General features: G+C 43.7%; 4 protein-coding genes; 1 reads left to right on the plus strand and 3 right to left on the minus strand.

The window, feature by feature from the left end:
- Positions 1-328: 328 nt before the first annotated feature.
- GSBLH_T00000446001 (uncharacterized protein) lies at positions 329-1163 on the minus strand (the record flags this gene model as incomplete). The annotated part of the gene is made up of 3 exons (XM_013038655.1): positions 329-729; positions 761-840; positions 871-1163. The coding sequence occupies 3 exons, from the start codon at positions 1161-1163 to the stop codon at positions 329-331; spliced, it is 774 nt and encodes a 257-aa protein (XP_012894109.1).
- Positions 1164-7608: 6445 nt separating this feature from the next.
- On the minus strand, positions 7609-9042 carry GSBLH_T00000447001 (uncharacterized protein; the record flags this gene model as incomplete). Its single annotated transcript, XM_013038656.1, has 1 exon — positions 7609-9042. One exon carries the CDS (start codon positions 9040-9042, stop codon positions 7609-7611), a length of 1434 nt encoding a protein of 477 aa, XP_012894110.1.
- A 3515-nt stretch (positions 9043-12557) lies between these two features.
- GSBLH_T00000448001 (uncharacterized protein) lies at positions 12558-13509 on the minus strand (the record flags this gene model as incomplete). XM_013038657.1 has 3 exons in its annotated part: positions 12558-12679; positions 12709-13248; positions 13282-13509. The coding sequence occupies 3 exons, from the start codon at positions 13507-13509 to the stop codon at positions 12560-12562; spliced, it is 888 nt and encodes a 295-aa protein (XP_012894111.1). The 3' UTR covers positions 12558-12559.
- Positions 13510-13572: 63 nt separating this feature from the next.
- Positions 13573-14832, plus strand: GSBLH_T00000449001 (uncharacterized protein). XM_013038658.1 has 7 exons: positions 13573-13650; positions 13683-13780; positions 13815-13919; positions 13951-14029; positions 14060-14114; positions 14147-14280; positions 14310-14832. The coding sequence occupies exons 1-7, from the start codon at positions 13585-13587 to the stop codon at positions 14808-14810; spliced, it is 1038 nt and encodes a 345-aa protein (XP_012894112.1). The 5' UTR covers positions 13573-13584; the 3' UTR covers positions 14811-14832.
- Positions 14833-14845: the final 13 nt, after the last annotated feature.

The following is a 14845-nucleotide window of genomic DNA, read 5'->3' on the forward strand; positions in this document are numbered from 1 at the left end:
ATCCACCCTCTGCAGGAATGCACGAATCGCCGCCCCATTCCTCGCCCATCTCTTCCCTCCACGCGACAGAAGCGGTTCCTCCCTCTGCCTCGCAGTAACTCATCTTCATTGTCTTCGGTTTGTTCACAAACACTCGCAACGAAACTACATCGTTCTCATAAAAACAAACTCTTCCTTGATATGCTGCTTCACAAACTCCGGAACTTCGTTGCTTCCCTTACACGCTCGCTCGATCTGCTCACGGATTTCTTCGTTTGAAACCCATTCCCGGGGGATTGGGACGGGAAAACACCACACATTTCTACCCTTCACTCCTCTGCTCGCTCCCCTACACATTCTGGCGCACAACCAGCTTCGCTCCCAGCTTCTTCATCCAATGCAGAACGGGAGCATTCGCAGGATTTACCACTGCATAAAGCGTGTGAATTCCCGCGTTAAAAGCTACCTGAGAAATGTAATAAAGAAGGCAGGAGCCGATGGTATTACAGTGATACGGGTCCGCAACAATAGCGGCCCACTCGGCCCAGTCCGGCTGGTCGTGCTCGCGAATCACACGAGCGGTGGCTATCGTTCGCCATTCGCCATTTTCGAATACATTGCAGCACACGGCCATATGATCGCACATATCAACATTTGTTAAATATTGAAGGAGACTGTCGCTTACAGAGTCGAGAGGTCGATTAAAACGGAAGTGAAGACTTCGCCGAGAAACATCGCCACGGCGAATTGCTACACGGTATGAAAAACAGAAAAAGCGTACTATCTTGTAAATGACGGAACTCATAAGGAAAAAGAGGAACAAACGCGCAATTCACTATTGATTTTTTCCCCGTTGTAAAGCTTGACATTAGAGACGAACAAATAGACTACAATGCGCTGTAGGAAGGAACGATCTCAACAAGTTTAGCTTCCAGCTCTTCCAAGGGCGGTAATCTTGGATGTTCCAGCCACTTTTTATTGCGGTATTGGTTCCAAACGACCGAAAGAGGACTTCGTGATAACTCACGAAGACATAAGCCAATGCTAGCCTCGTTACTACGGTCCTCATCTGTTTCTGGAACAGGACTCGTAGCTCTCTCTTCACGCATTGTTATGCAATCCATGATTCTTTCGCGAAATCCTCTTCGATCACGCGTTTCATCATATACAGACTTGTCTCCCATAACCTTTTCCTATTATTATCTAGAGCGATAATAAACAAAAGAACGGAAAATATGTGTTCGTTTTGTCTCTGATCAATAATTGTTTTCACTGTGTGAAAGGACTACCGAGATAGGATCTAGAAATAGAAGATCTGTCTAGAATAAAAAGGGAACGTTTTAGGTTTCGAACAGAAGCAAACAAGAACTTTTTGGGAGGTTAAGAGTGAAAAGAATAATAAGGATTAGATTGTTGTTTTTGATGTGTTTTGAAGAGCGTTATGTTTACAATATACTCGATAGGTGGTAGGGAGTTAGAAACCCTGTCGTTATTGTCGTTTGATATCATAATCGGCTCTCCATGGTAGCTAACAAGTATAGATACAAATCCTAAGCTAGAAAATGCATGAAAGTGAGGGGTTTTACAATTTTCTTTAAATGGCAATCGAAATAGTCTAGATTCAACAGATCCTTATAGTCCTATAGCATTTTGAATTATCAACCTATTTTCACATTAAATCACGATTGTACAATACAGCGTACAAACAGTATAAAAAGATCAGGGTCTCTTCTTGGTTTCATCCACTTATTCATATTTTAAGCCTAAACAAAGGAAATGACAATTAGAAGAAGTAGATCAAATCTTTGGGTGCAGGGTATGTAATACGATGTAGAATTGTCAGAACAGCATCGATGATAATAGTGAACGATGAAACAATAAACTGAGAAGCATGCAGAACACAAAATATTAAAACTAAAACCCAAATTATGGATTTTAAAAGTAGAGGAACCGGATAACAAATAAGAAATAGATGGGCTTGAAAATCTGAAGGGAAGCGAATTTCTCTTGGATGGTTACATTACCCTTGGCGAACCAAAAATAATTCGTATGGATGGTTCAAACTATAGCCTCCAGTATTATCAAGGCGAACATGAAGATGAATACATCCTGAAGAACGATGGGAGAGTTTGCTTATTCCATAACGGAATACTCAAAATGGCTTACGAAGTAGACGAGGAAGATTCTCAGATTGGGGATTTTACTCGCTTTGAGAATGGTCGGGTTGCATTTGTTCAGTCGTTTGGTGATATTCTGGATAAGCACAATTTTTGTCGTATTGTAAACCATGCTCGAGGCGAGCGGATGGAGATCTATTCTCATGAGACTGGGAAGTTGATTTATCATGGGGAATTTAACGAGCGAAGAGAGAAGGAAGGAAGAGGAATTCATTATGACGAAAAGTCGGGTCGGATGCTGTTTGAGGGAGTGTGGAGACGGAACAAGCTTGTGGAAGTCATACGCAAGATTGAAGGCAACATTATGACGGAGTTTAAACGAAACGGAGACAATACCATTGTAACCAATCGAATTCCCGTATATGTGGGCGAATTCACTTACGATGAATCGAAAGAATCGTTTATTCGAAATGGTCGAGGTTATTTTATTGATGAAGAAACTCGGATTGCTTATAGAGAATGCGAATGGAAGAATGGAAAGGAAGTGAGTGGAAGAGATCTGTATGATGGGTGGTACACTCGCTCGACAAGGCCTAAACCCTTACCGGTATTTGAACCTGCTCCTAGACCTGACCATGCTTCAATCGCGATCAATGTCAGTGGAAAGATGAAGCTGAGCGACGTGAGTTTTCAAGTGACCGATTTGACGATTTCGTCGAATTGCTGTAACGATGCGAGTGCGTTGGATTTGAGTCGATTCGAGTGGCTGCGATCTATCGAAATCGGTAACGACTGCTGTAGATCCGTGAAAACATTCCAAATCGATGGGTTGAATCGATTGAAAAGTCTGAAAATCGGTAAGAATTCGTTTACTCAGAAAAAGAATGGTGTTAGTAATGATTCCTCGAAATCATTCCACATATTGAATTGTGAATCATTGGAATCGATTCAAATTGGTGAATATAGTTTCAGTGATTTTGCTGGAGACTTTGAATTGAAGAATCTACCACAATTACAATCCATTCAAATTGGTACAATTAGAAGTTATTCATATAATTTCTCTTTTAGTTCATTTGTAATTCGAGGTATTGATATGATATTGAATATTTGAATGATGCATAGATCTTCCAAATCTACAATCCATTACATTAGGTTATGGTGCATTTTATTCTAGTTCATTTGTGATTCGAGGTATTGATATGATATTGTATATTTGAATGATGCATAGATCTTCCAAATCTACAATCCATTACATTAGGTGCTGGTGCATTCCGTTATTCCTTATCGACAATAATTGAAAGTATTGAATGAATTCGAATGAAATGATTGATGTAGATCTTCCATCATTACAATCCATTCAACTCGGTGAATATGCACTTGAAGGAAGATGGGATGATGATTCAAGTTCATTGACACTTCGAAGTAATAATGAATTGATTGGTTATGATTTGTTTTGTAGATCTTCCAAATCTAACATCAATAACTTCTGAATGGGCTAGTTTCGAATATCCTCGTGCAGTGACATTGGAAAGTATTTCTGAATATTGAATATTGATGATATTTAGATATTCCAAATCTTCAAAATGTCAAGCTACCTGGTTCATTCCAGACTGTCATTTATCCAGTTGTAAAAAGTAATCCGTGTTGTTATTGTTGATTTTATCCTAGATGTACATCATGAACTTACTCATTTCTTCCCCACAACAATTTACAATTTTGATTTCATTCAATCAATCGATTCATTAATAACATCGATTACCATTCCGAATTGGACTTGTAATGATATTGATTATACAACATTTGATTTTTCACGATTTTCTCGAGTTGAATCAATTGAAATCGGCGATGATTGTTTTGGTTCAGTACAAACATTCCAAATCGATGGATTGAATCGATTGAAAAGTTTGAAAATCGGCAAGAAATCATTTACTCAGAATAAGAATTTATATAGAAAAAATGAATCGAATTCATTCCACATATTGAATTGTGAATCATTAGAATCGATTCAAATTGGTGAGCATAGTTTCAGTGATTTTGCTGGAGACTTTGAATTGAAGAATCTACCACAATTACAATCCATTCAAATTGGTACAATTAGAAGTTATTCATACAATTTCTATAATAGTCCATTTGTGATTCGAGGTATTGATATGATATTGAATATTTGAATGATGCATAGATCTTCCAAATCTACAATCCATTACATTAGGTTATGAAGCATTCCGTGAATCCTTCTCAACAATAATTGAAAGTATTGAATGAATTCGAATGAAATGATTGATGTAGATCTTCCATCATTACAATCCATTCAACTCGGTGGGTATGCACTTGAAGGAAGATGGGATGATGAATCAACTTCCTTGACACTTCGAAGTAATAATGAATTGATTGGTTATGATTTGTTTTGTAGATCTTCCAAATCTAACATCAATAATCAATTCTAAAGGATATAGTTTCTATTATCCTCGTGTAGTGATATTGGCAAGTATTTCTGAATATTGAATATTGATGATATTTAGATATTCCAAATCTTCGAAATGTCAACCTACCTGGTGATCAGTGGAATCGTTCATTCGAATATGTTCGATCGAAATCAATTTCGAGTATAGTTTGATTGATTTGATTTGATTCATAGATGTTTCTTCTATTCTAGCTGATCTTGTCAAAGTCAAGAGATGGTGATTCCAGCATCGAATCTACACACTTCATTCCAATCCATTCCAATCCATGCAATGATCATTGCATATTCAATGCTTACTTTGTTTGTTTCTTTCTTTGTTCCAAATCCCTTACCATCATTCTTTGGTCATTGATTTAGGACCCAATCATCGATTGACTCTTTTCCGTCATCACAACCCAGATTGGTTTAGCTAGCATGTTCCAATCCTTCGTGTAACGATGTTAAGAATGAAAGTAAAGAATTTAAGAGAAATGAAAGAGCTGAACTGAGACAATCCAGTATAGTTCAATGTTCAAAATAGAAATGTGTTATACTTGACAAATCGCTAGATTATAAACGATTGAATTGAGACGATCGAGTGAATGAACTGGATCGTACTGGATAGTCTCAGAAAATAGTGATTTGAATTGTTATATGATTGAGGAGCGAAATGGAAATGAAGTGAGATGATTCAATACGATTTGTGTGTATTGAGTGATGATATGTGTAATCTGTATAAAATTATGTCGTAATATTACACTGTATTAGAGTTGAGTTTCAAAACGAATTGTGTAGCCATTCGAGTGCTATTAGGAATGGAAAACTGACAGACAGATGGAATAGTATAGAAACATGAATGAAATTGTGCAATGAGAGTCAAAAATGTACTGAGGATAGGGAGTTTCATTCAATCACATCAGAAATCATTTTTTACATTTGTTCTTACCATTTTCTTACAGCAACATTATCAGCTCAAATCAATATATTCAAAGAGATACTCTGCCAATTTTGCAGTGAGAGTGAAGGTTCGTGAGTTTAGTTATTTTCTCTTGATTTTATCACCAACGCAAAAAGTAAAAATACTCTATTCACAGTGATAATTACGGCACATCCATATGAGTTTATTGATTTCAATATACATTCATTTCTTCTGTACTATTATACTGATTCCCACTTCACCTATTAAAAAATAGCCATTTTTAATGAGTAGATTGCAATTCACTTTTAGCCGGTGATAATCACAATCTATTCTATTTATTCCAATCTATTCTTGCATAGCAATATGAAAACTCTAGTAAATACACCCCCTATTCAAACATTGATTCACAGCTGTCTGCAATACAATTCCTGCAATAGATTTCGTAATACTGTATGATTTTGAATGAATAGCTAAGCCTAGCTGGCTTTTTGGTTCAATTGGAGTGTTATGACAATATTACTCTATTTTTCTCCTCAGTAACTTCAAAAAAATGGTTTCTATGTGTATTCATCGATGTTATGTGCACTCTTTTGCATCAGTATTTATTACTGTGAAAGTCACATTTTATTTATGTGCTTTATTCACAGCACGCATTAGTTTATCGCTGCCTGTCTTTTTTCAATTCATAGGATATTTGCTCATAACCTTTTACAATCCCTATTCACAACTGTATTACTACGCTCAGTCCACTACCTTTCCCATCGATCATTACTTGCTGCTCAACTGCCGTTCTGATACTCGTGCAAGTCTCCTTTTTCTTCCAAGTCAGTCACATCACTCAAACTACCTTAGTGGTATTTGATTGGACTCTCAAGTATCGTCTTCCGTACTATTCATTTCAAGCAAATAAAATGATTGTACGCTGAACAGTAAGCTATTACATTGATAGTGCATTGCTTTCTTTATTTCAAATCCATCTACTTGTTTTATCTTTTGTGAGACAGCATAAATGAATGACATAGATTCGTTTTTTAGGGTATTAGGAGTCAATTAATCAACAGATATAACAACCGTAATTATAAGCGACTAAAGTATTTATGCAGAAAAATGAGAGCTGATTGTATTAAGTAACAGCTTGTAATAAAACAAATAAAGAGAGAACACACCACAGATAACTACATTTTGTACTATTTATTCTTAAAACTCTCCTCATTCGTGTAATCATTTTACTTGCTGAGAAGCACACGCCGCATGTTTTGAATATTCATAAGATTCGTGTTTGTTTATCCTTGTATCTTTTTTCTCATATGTATCAATACCAATTACAGTACAAATCATAGTGCCTATATGTGTCATACTCACATTAAAACACATTAAACACTAACCAATGAAATGATTGACTCAGTAATAGATGCCGAATAACGATTCATTTACGTTTTGAATATGCAGATTGATTAATACTTGGCATTCAAAACATGAATGTCACAGTGATTCATAAACTTCTGCCCTAATTCATTATTATCCGCTTGGTTAATCGCTTAGTTTGCACTTTCTACACTCTTTCTAACGATATGAATTACTTCCATCAGGACTACCGATAAGGATCGAAAAGTGAGGCAAGTCTATATACTCAAGCATAGTGAGAGCTCATAATCTTATTATCCCTGGCTATGTAAAGATGTTGGTGTTCAAAAATGTCAGAGTCCAATGTTTAAAGCATTTAATGAATAGCAGCCCTCATATCACGTACAGATCTATCAACTCTCCCATCTTTTTCGAACTTTTTTCGTTTCAATCAACACTCAAAACAATCACATCTTTGACTACAATATTAAACAAATCTCTTATTATTAAATAATTAGTCTCTCAAACAATGGTTTCTAAATGAATTCAACGCCACTCAACTCGATTCAATCCAATTCAATCCAATTCAACCACCAAACATTGCAATTCAACTTAAAGCTTCATTCGCAGCAAGCGATCGTTCTTTTTCAAATCGCCACGACGCCACGATCGGTGCACCAGCTCTTCCTCCGTCGGTTTTCGCAGCGTTCCATCGAGATCGCTAATCACCACGCGCTGATTGGCCCCTTTCGAGATGTCCATAAACGCGATTTTGTACGTGTGCTGCGCCAATCCATCCGCCATCCTCTCTACGCATCATCCCTTCTCTCTCTTCTCTCCCTACTCTCTCCCACCGGAATGCCCTTCCGCTGAATCCGCGGCTCCTTCTCTCGTTTCTGCCGATTCACGATCGCCTCCACTTCCTTCATCACCTTCCGCTCGTCCTCTCCTTCCTTCAAAAACACGAATTTCGGCAGATGCGCCGGCACTTTCCCCGCCTTCCGACGATCCTCATAGCGATAGCTCTGCGGCGGGAAGTCGCGATAGTCGTAGTTCCACGGCGACTCCTTCTCCTCCATCGCATCCACGCCCTCCGCCGCGAACGTTCCCTCCTTCTGATGCCGCGGACGGTCCTGCATCAACCGCAGAATCGCGTACACGCGCCGCTCGTCGAACCCGAACGACTGGCTGATCTCCCGCGGGGACACTCCGCGCTGATACATCGCGTACATCATCTGCCGGTCCTTTTCGTGCACGTAGACCTGGTCGGAATACTCCAACGCGTCCACGATGTGTCCTTCTCCGATCACTTCCGATTCCTCCTCCGGCAAAACCGACGCCGCCTCTTCGCCGTCTTGATCGAAACGCTCCATTAAACGGCTGAACGCGTCGCTCAGATCCGCCGGAGCCGAAGACACAGGCGTTTCATCCATCGTGGTGAACGTGGTTTTGAACGGACTCGACTCCGATTCCCCGGATTCATCCTTGGGCGTTTCGCCCTCGGTTTTGGCAGTTTCACCTTCGGTTTTGGCAGTTTCACCTTCGGTTTTGGCAGTTTCACCCTCCGCCTTGGCAGTTTCACCCTCACTCTTGGGCGTTTCACCTTCGGTTTTGGGCGTTTCACCTTCACTCTTGGCAGTTTCACCCTCCGCCTTCTCGGTTTGATCCTGCTTGGCCTTCTCGGCCTCCTCGGCGCGCTTCTGCAGCTGCTCGATGACTTTCTCCGCGCGCTGTCGCGCCTCCCTGGCCTGCAGCAGCTCCTCGGGGAGCAGCTGGTCCTCGGGGGCCTCGTGCGCCTCGAAGGTCCCCATCAGATAGCGCTCGATGCCGTCCTCCGAGTCCAGCCCCAAGTCCTGCAGCATTTTCTCCGGGTGTTCCACCGAGTAGCCGCTCAGCAGATTGCTCACCAGCTCGGCATCGCCCGCTCGCGCCTTCCACCCTGCCAGGTAGCGCTTCGCGAACACTTCGTCGCTCACATCGCTCGGCTGCCCCACCGCGCGGCGCGCAGCGGCCATGTCCTCCGACGTAATCACCGTGTTCTTCAGCTTCGCTTCCTCGCCAGGCTTGACCTCCGTGTGGTTCATCAGATGCTCGAACTGACTCATAAATCGCTTCTTGTCGCGTGCGAAGTCTGCCACTTCCTGACGGTTGGTCCGCCAGGCGAACTTCACGTCGCCCTCCTTTGTGAGCGCCATTTCGTAGTCCTCGAGCGGCTTTTTGGGGTCGCGAAGCAGCGTGTCCATCTCCGCATCCACGGTGTATTTCGCGTCCACCGCATCCACGCGCTCCTCCTTCGTCAGCGACTCCACCGTTCGATCGAAGTTCTCCTCCAGCTCCTTCGGCTCGCTCTGCTCAAACAGCGCGCTGCTCAACGCAGCGTCCTCCTCGTCCGCGTCCTCCTCCTCCGCGTTTTCCATCTTCTCTCTCATCGCTCTCTCTTCCTCCTCCTTCTCCTCCGCTTCCTCCATCTCCGGAGAGATCATTCGGACTTTCCCGCTGTACAGACCCGCCGCTTCCTTCGAAGACAGTCGGCGCAAGCGGTCAAACAGAAGAACGTCGCGACCCAGCGAGGCGCGCGCCGCCGGACTCAGAGACGACGGCACATGGTCGAAATGAGCGATCTGCTCCGCCTGCTCCTGCGCTGACGGCAGACGCGTGGATTCCGTGTATCCATGGCGATATTCGTACAACGAAGCAGCGTTCCCGCGGGAAGGGAACGGCTTCCCGCTCTTGGCTAAGAGATAATCCAGATCGAAGTCTTCGTAGGCGGTCTCGCGCAGCTTGTCCAGTTCTTGCCGCCTCGCTTGGTACAGTTTTTCGAGCGGAATCGAATACACGTCCATGCTGTCGAGCGAGGAATCCACCTGCTTCGCCGCTTTGGGGATTACTTCGCGACGATGTTTTGCTTGTTTGGATGAAGAAGAAGAAGAAGGCGAGTAGAGATATTCATCGCTCGCCAATTCCGAGCCCTTCGAATTCTTCGACGAATTCAACGCGCGATTCAGCGAGCGAAGCACGAGTTGATGCTCCTTCTTGATTCTTCTCGCTTCTTCTGCAGCGTCCTTCTCGATCGGGTACTCCAATTCCCCGGCGTCGCGCATGCGATGCAGCTCGCGCAGTCGCGAATCGATCGCTTCGATTCGATGCGTGTCCACCCACGGCGCAGCGTTATCAAACTCGCGATTATCGTAGCCTCGCTCGAGCTGCAGATACTGGCGACGAACACGCCGATCTTCCACGGACCGAGCCAACATTTCCAGCTCCAAATCCAACTGGATGTCGCTTCCTGCGTGCAGAGCCGATCCTTCGATCCAATCGCCGATCTGCTTCATGGCGATCAGACCGTCCACGTCCGCAGACTCGTCGCCCTGATTGGGATCATCCGACAGATTTCCCAGCGCTTTCGGGTCCAATTCCATTTCATCTTCGTGGATCTCTTCATTCTTGCCAATCTCTTCCATTTCATCCTCTCCTTCTCCTTCTCCTCCTTCATAGTAGTAATAATCATCCATTTCATTCGGCTCCAATTCCGCTTTCATTTCCAAGGAATCGCTAAAGTCTGGGTCTTGCAACTCTCGTCTCGTCACATCTGTGTGGTAAAACAAGGGCATGTGGTTCGTATATCCATACATCCGATCATTCGTATAGAAAAACCCATCCTTGTTCATCTCTTGCTCGTCCTTGGGAGGAAGATGCTCTTCCACCGTTACTTCGTTCCCATTTGCATCTTTTCCGATCACTCGGTGAACAGTGGGAAGCTTGTTTTCCACTCTTTCACTAAACACGGGAGTCGGGGGATAAGCGTCCAATTTATCCGGCGTTAAGTGAAACAGGAACTTACGAGGGTCCAGATCGTCTTCTGTCAACGGGTGATTATCCACAAGGCGAGTCAACGTCTTTTGCTTCTTCTTCCCCTTCAATTCCAACGCCTCCTTCGAACCCTTCGCATCCTTCTTTCCTCCCTTCTTTGGAGCTGTTTCTTCTCTCTTTTCCTCACTCGCTACAACAGCAGCAGCCATTTCCTGCTTCGGCTCACCAGGCGGGTTGGGATTCACTTTTTCCTTCTTTTTATTATTCTTTCTTCTCTGTCGAGGAGGTTGCTTCTTTAACGCAGACTCTGAAGTGCTATTTTGAGCAACATTGCTCGTAGCAGCAGCAGCAACTGTCTCTCCTTTCTGAACGACATCTGTAGATAGAAAACGACGAACAGGATAACATCTCGCTGTTGTCAAAGCTGCTTTCGCCAATCTGGGTATTCCCCTCAGAATAATCTACAAATTCGATCAGTACAACAATAATGTGTACCCCTGAACTCATCGGCAGAAATAATAAACAACGAGAATAGTCAAACTACTCTCTTCCACCTTTTCCAGAATTCTTGCCTATTTTTGTTATTCAAGAATAAGATCCAAAACAAATTACAATTGTACCCCATTCATCAATTCTCTACTCACTACTAGATGCCAAACCATTATCAAACAAACAAACCATTATACATCAAAAACAAAAATATCTCCACGCAATATATCAATATCCACTGATTTTCCGTACTCCATCATCTTCTCGTCCTGAATAATAAACCGCAACTGCCACTACATCAAACCACTCCCCCAAAACAAACGTCCACGTTAATCGTGTTATTAAGTAGCAAATAGCTGGGACAAACGTGCATATTCTCATTAATAAAAATTCGGAACGGAATCCGCCCGAACGAACTATCATACTCTTCATCTCGCAATTCCGCTGTAATCGTAAAATCTCCCTGGATCGGTTTCTCTTTTGTCTTCTGCGCATCAACCCGCATAATTGTATCCATGATTTCATAGCGCATGAAGCGATCACTACTCAACTCGGTTTTCTTCCTTCCATTCTCGTCTATCCGATCAAATTCACACAGCATTACGACCCTCGCACAAAAATTCTTCCTTTCGAATCAAATCAACGAACATCGCCTTCATTTTGCGCTTGGCCAGAATGATCTCCACCCAACCCGTTATAATATCGTTCACACAAAAGCTTAAGATGAAAGAAGAAATCAACTTTTACGCGCAACGGTCTAAATGGACGCGAAAACTGAAGAGATCAAAGAGATCGAAACATGATGTTAAACCCATCGAAAGAGGGGGAAGCTACACGGAAAAACGAAGAATAAAAACACACTGGCATAGGATTTCGAACTTTAAAATAGGTGCTGAACCTATAGGTGCTACTGGCACACACAACATCGAGAATCAAAAAGTAATTCGCAGACGCAGAGATCCCATCATAGGAGTCAGTGGTGATTGCACAGTTTGGGATGGAGAACTCATACTCCTGAACAAAACACACCCAAATCGAATCTTACTTCTTCTCCCAAAATTACAGAGTCTACAGTAATGCGCTTGTCTTGACAGTCGAGAAACACTTTATTGGTTCCCCCATCTGTTGTTTGCGTGGAAACAGAGTGCTCAATCCTCGAGAGAAGATAGTCCGCCTTGAGTGACTCCTTTCCGCTGGGCTGAATTTGCACTTCTCCTTCAAAGTCATAACTTCGTCCTCCCTAACATTCTCAATGCAAATCCAATCGTATACAAGGAGTACTGCATAGCGCTGCCCATCTTCCACTTCATACGCAATGGGTTTCAGATGGTCCGTAAACAGGCGAAATCTCAACGAGAAATGATCAAACTCTGTCGAATATTCCAAGTATCCTTGATTCATGCGATATCCTACGACTACCTAAACGAAATGATGTCCTGCCGTTTTGAACAAACAAAACACTTAGTCTTTCTTGTAAATCGCTCTCTTCCCGCTCTCCACCGTGTTCTTCATCAGCATCGCGATCGTCATCGGACCCACGCCTCCAGGAACCGGCGTAATCAATCTGCACTTCTCATAGCACTTCCGTTCATTCATTCCACCACACCTACGTCCTTGAAATCGACGTCTCCGCAGAGATGGTATCCTCTCTTGTCCGTGGGATCGTCCACAGCATTCATACCCACATCGATGATCACGCAGCCCTCCTTGATCATGTCCGCCTTCACCAGATTCGCAACGCCCACAGCGGCAACAATGATATCCGCCTTCTGCAGATGCTCCTTCAGATCCGCAGTGCGAGAATGGCAGATCGTCACGGTAGCGTTGCGGTTCAGCAGCAGCATGGCAACGGGAATGCCGACGATGTTGCTGCGACCAATAACAACCGCGTTCTTTCCTGCGATCTCCACACCGTACCGATCGAGCAGCTCGATGCATCCCTTGGGAGTGCACGGCACGAACAACGGTTCACGGCCCTTCATGGACAGCTTACCAATGTTGAGGGGATGGAAACCATCCACGTCCTTCTCGATGGAGATGGCGTTCAGGATTCGCTCTTCGTTGATGTGCTTGGGGAGAGGCAGCTGAACGAGGATTCCGTGGACTTCGGGGTTGGAGTTCAACTCTACCACCACCTTGAGCAGCTCATCCTATAGAATAAGGCTCCTATAAATAGCGAAAACCTCGGAGATCGTCTCGGGGAAAGTGTAGTCAAAGGGCTTAATTCCGTCCTTCACACACATTCGCTTCTTGTTACGCACATAAGTCTGCGAATCCTTTCTCTCTCCAACCAGGATTACAGCCAGACCGGGCATCTTTCCGGTCTCTTCCAACATCTTCTTGGTTTCCTGCTGGCATTCCTCATGAATGGCCTCCGCAACCTTCTTTCCATCGATAATCTTGTCGGACATACTTCAACAAAAGCAAAAGATAAGGAATCGGTTACCATTCCAACTCTGAAACTCCTAAATCACACAACTTGGGAAATGAGAATAATCACTGCAGACGAGACGGGACTTATCAAGCAAATTCTCATTGAGAACAAGCGCATTGTGGACTTTTTGAATGGCTGGTTATCATCTAGCAACGATGGGGAACACAAAGTCGAGACAACTCTGTAGAGAGAATGGTGTGGGCTGGTATGTCTGGTTGTGAGGAAAACGAGGTGGCTGTTGCCTTGGTGTATTTCCTTCTTTTTCATACGGTTATTTTGTAGCAATGGACGTGTCCAAGTGTGGGATGTCGACAAAACGGTTATCGTGAAGGAGTTTTCCGGAATTGAAGGCATTCCTCGTGGATTGGGAGTGATTCGAAACGAGGAGTTTTGCCAATGATTTATTTTGACCCTATAGAGACAGAAAAGTGATCACTTGTACCGATGACGGAAAAGTGAATCTCTACAACTGGAAAGACGCCGAAATCGTGAAAACGGTACCGTCTACCTTTCTCTTATTAATCTAGTTCGATGTAAAAGGTCCGATAGCGAACATGCATCTCTGCCCTTCGAATAACCAGAGTACTCCTTCTCTTGCCCTATTTTTGACATAGTCTTCGCTGTGGGTGGCCGCGAGAACGACCTAGCTCTCTACGACATCGAGACGGAAGAGCCCGTTTTCAAAGCTCGCAATGTTCCCAATGATTGGCTTCAACTCCGCGTCCCCATCTGGGTTACCGACATGAAAGTGTGTCTTCTCGCCCTCCTCTCTCCTAGTTCCTCCACCCCAAGAGCTCAGGATTCGAGTTAGCGGTAGTCACCGGACATCATCATGTCCGCCTCTACGACACGCGAGCGAAGCGTCGCCCTGTGCAGTCCGTGGAGATCGGTTCGCGCCCATTTACGTGCTGCACGGTGTCGCACGATGAAAACTCGCTGTTCACTGGAGACACGATCGGCCGTGTGAGCCGAATCGATCTGCGGACGATGCAGCTGAACGGAGTGTACAAGGGAAACACGGGAAGTGTGCGAGAAATCGCGCTGCACCCCACGATGGAGGTAATGGCGACGGTGGGATTGGATCGCGTGATGCGTGTGTTCGACGTCGCAACGAGACAGCAGCTTCACCGTGTGTATCTGAGACAGAAGCTGAACTGCGTTCTGGTGTCGAGTGAGGGAGAAGTGGCATCATTTACGAAGGAGGAAGAAGCGCCTGAGAGTGATTCAAGTTTACTGCAGGACGATGAAGACTTGATTGAGATGTCTGGAGAAGAGTAGAGTTTGTTAGTTTAGTTTGGAATTTGGTTTTGTTT

Source organism: Blastocystis hominis (genome assembly GCF_000151665.1).
Source record: "Blastocystis hominis, Singapore isolate B (sub-type 7) whole genome shotgun sequence assembly, scaffold_0".
Taxonomy (NCBI): domain Eukaryota; class Bigyra; order Opalinata; family Blastocystidae; genus Blastocystis; species Blastocystis hominis.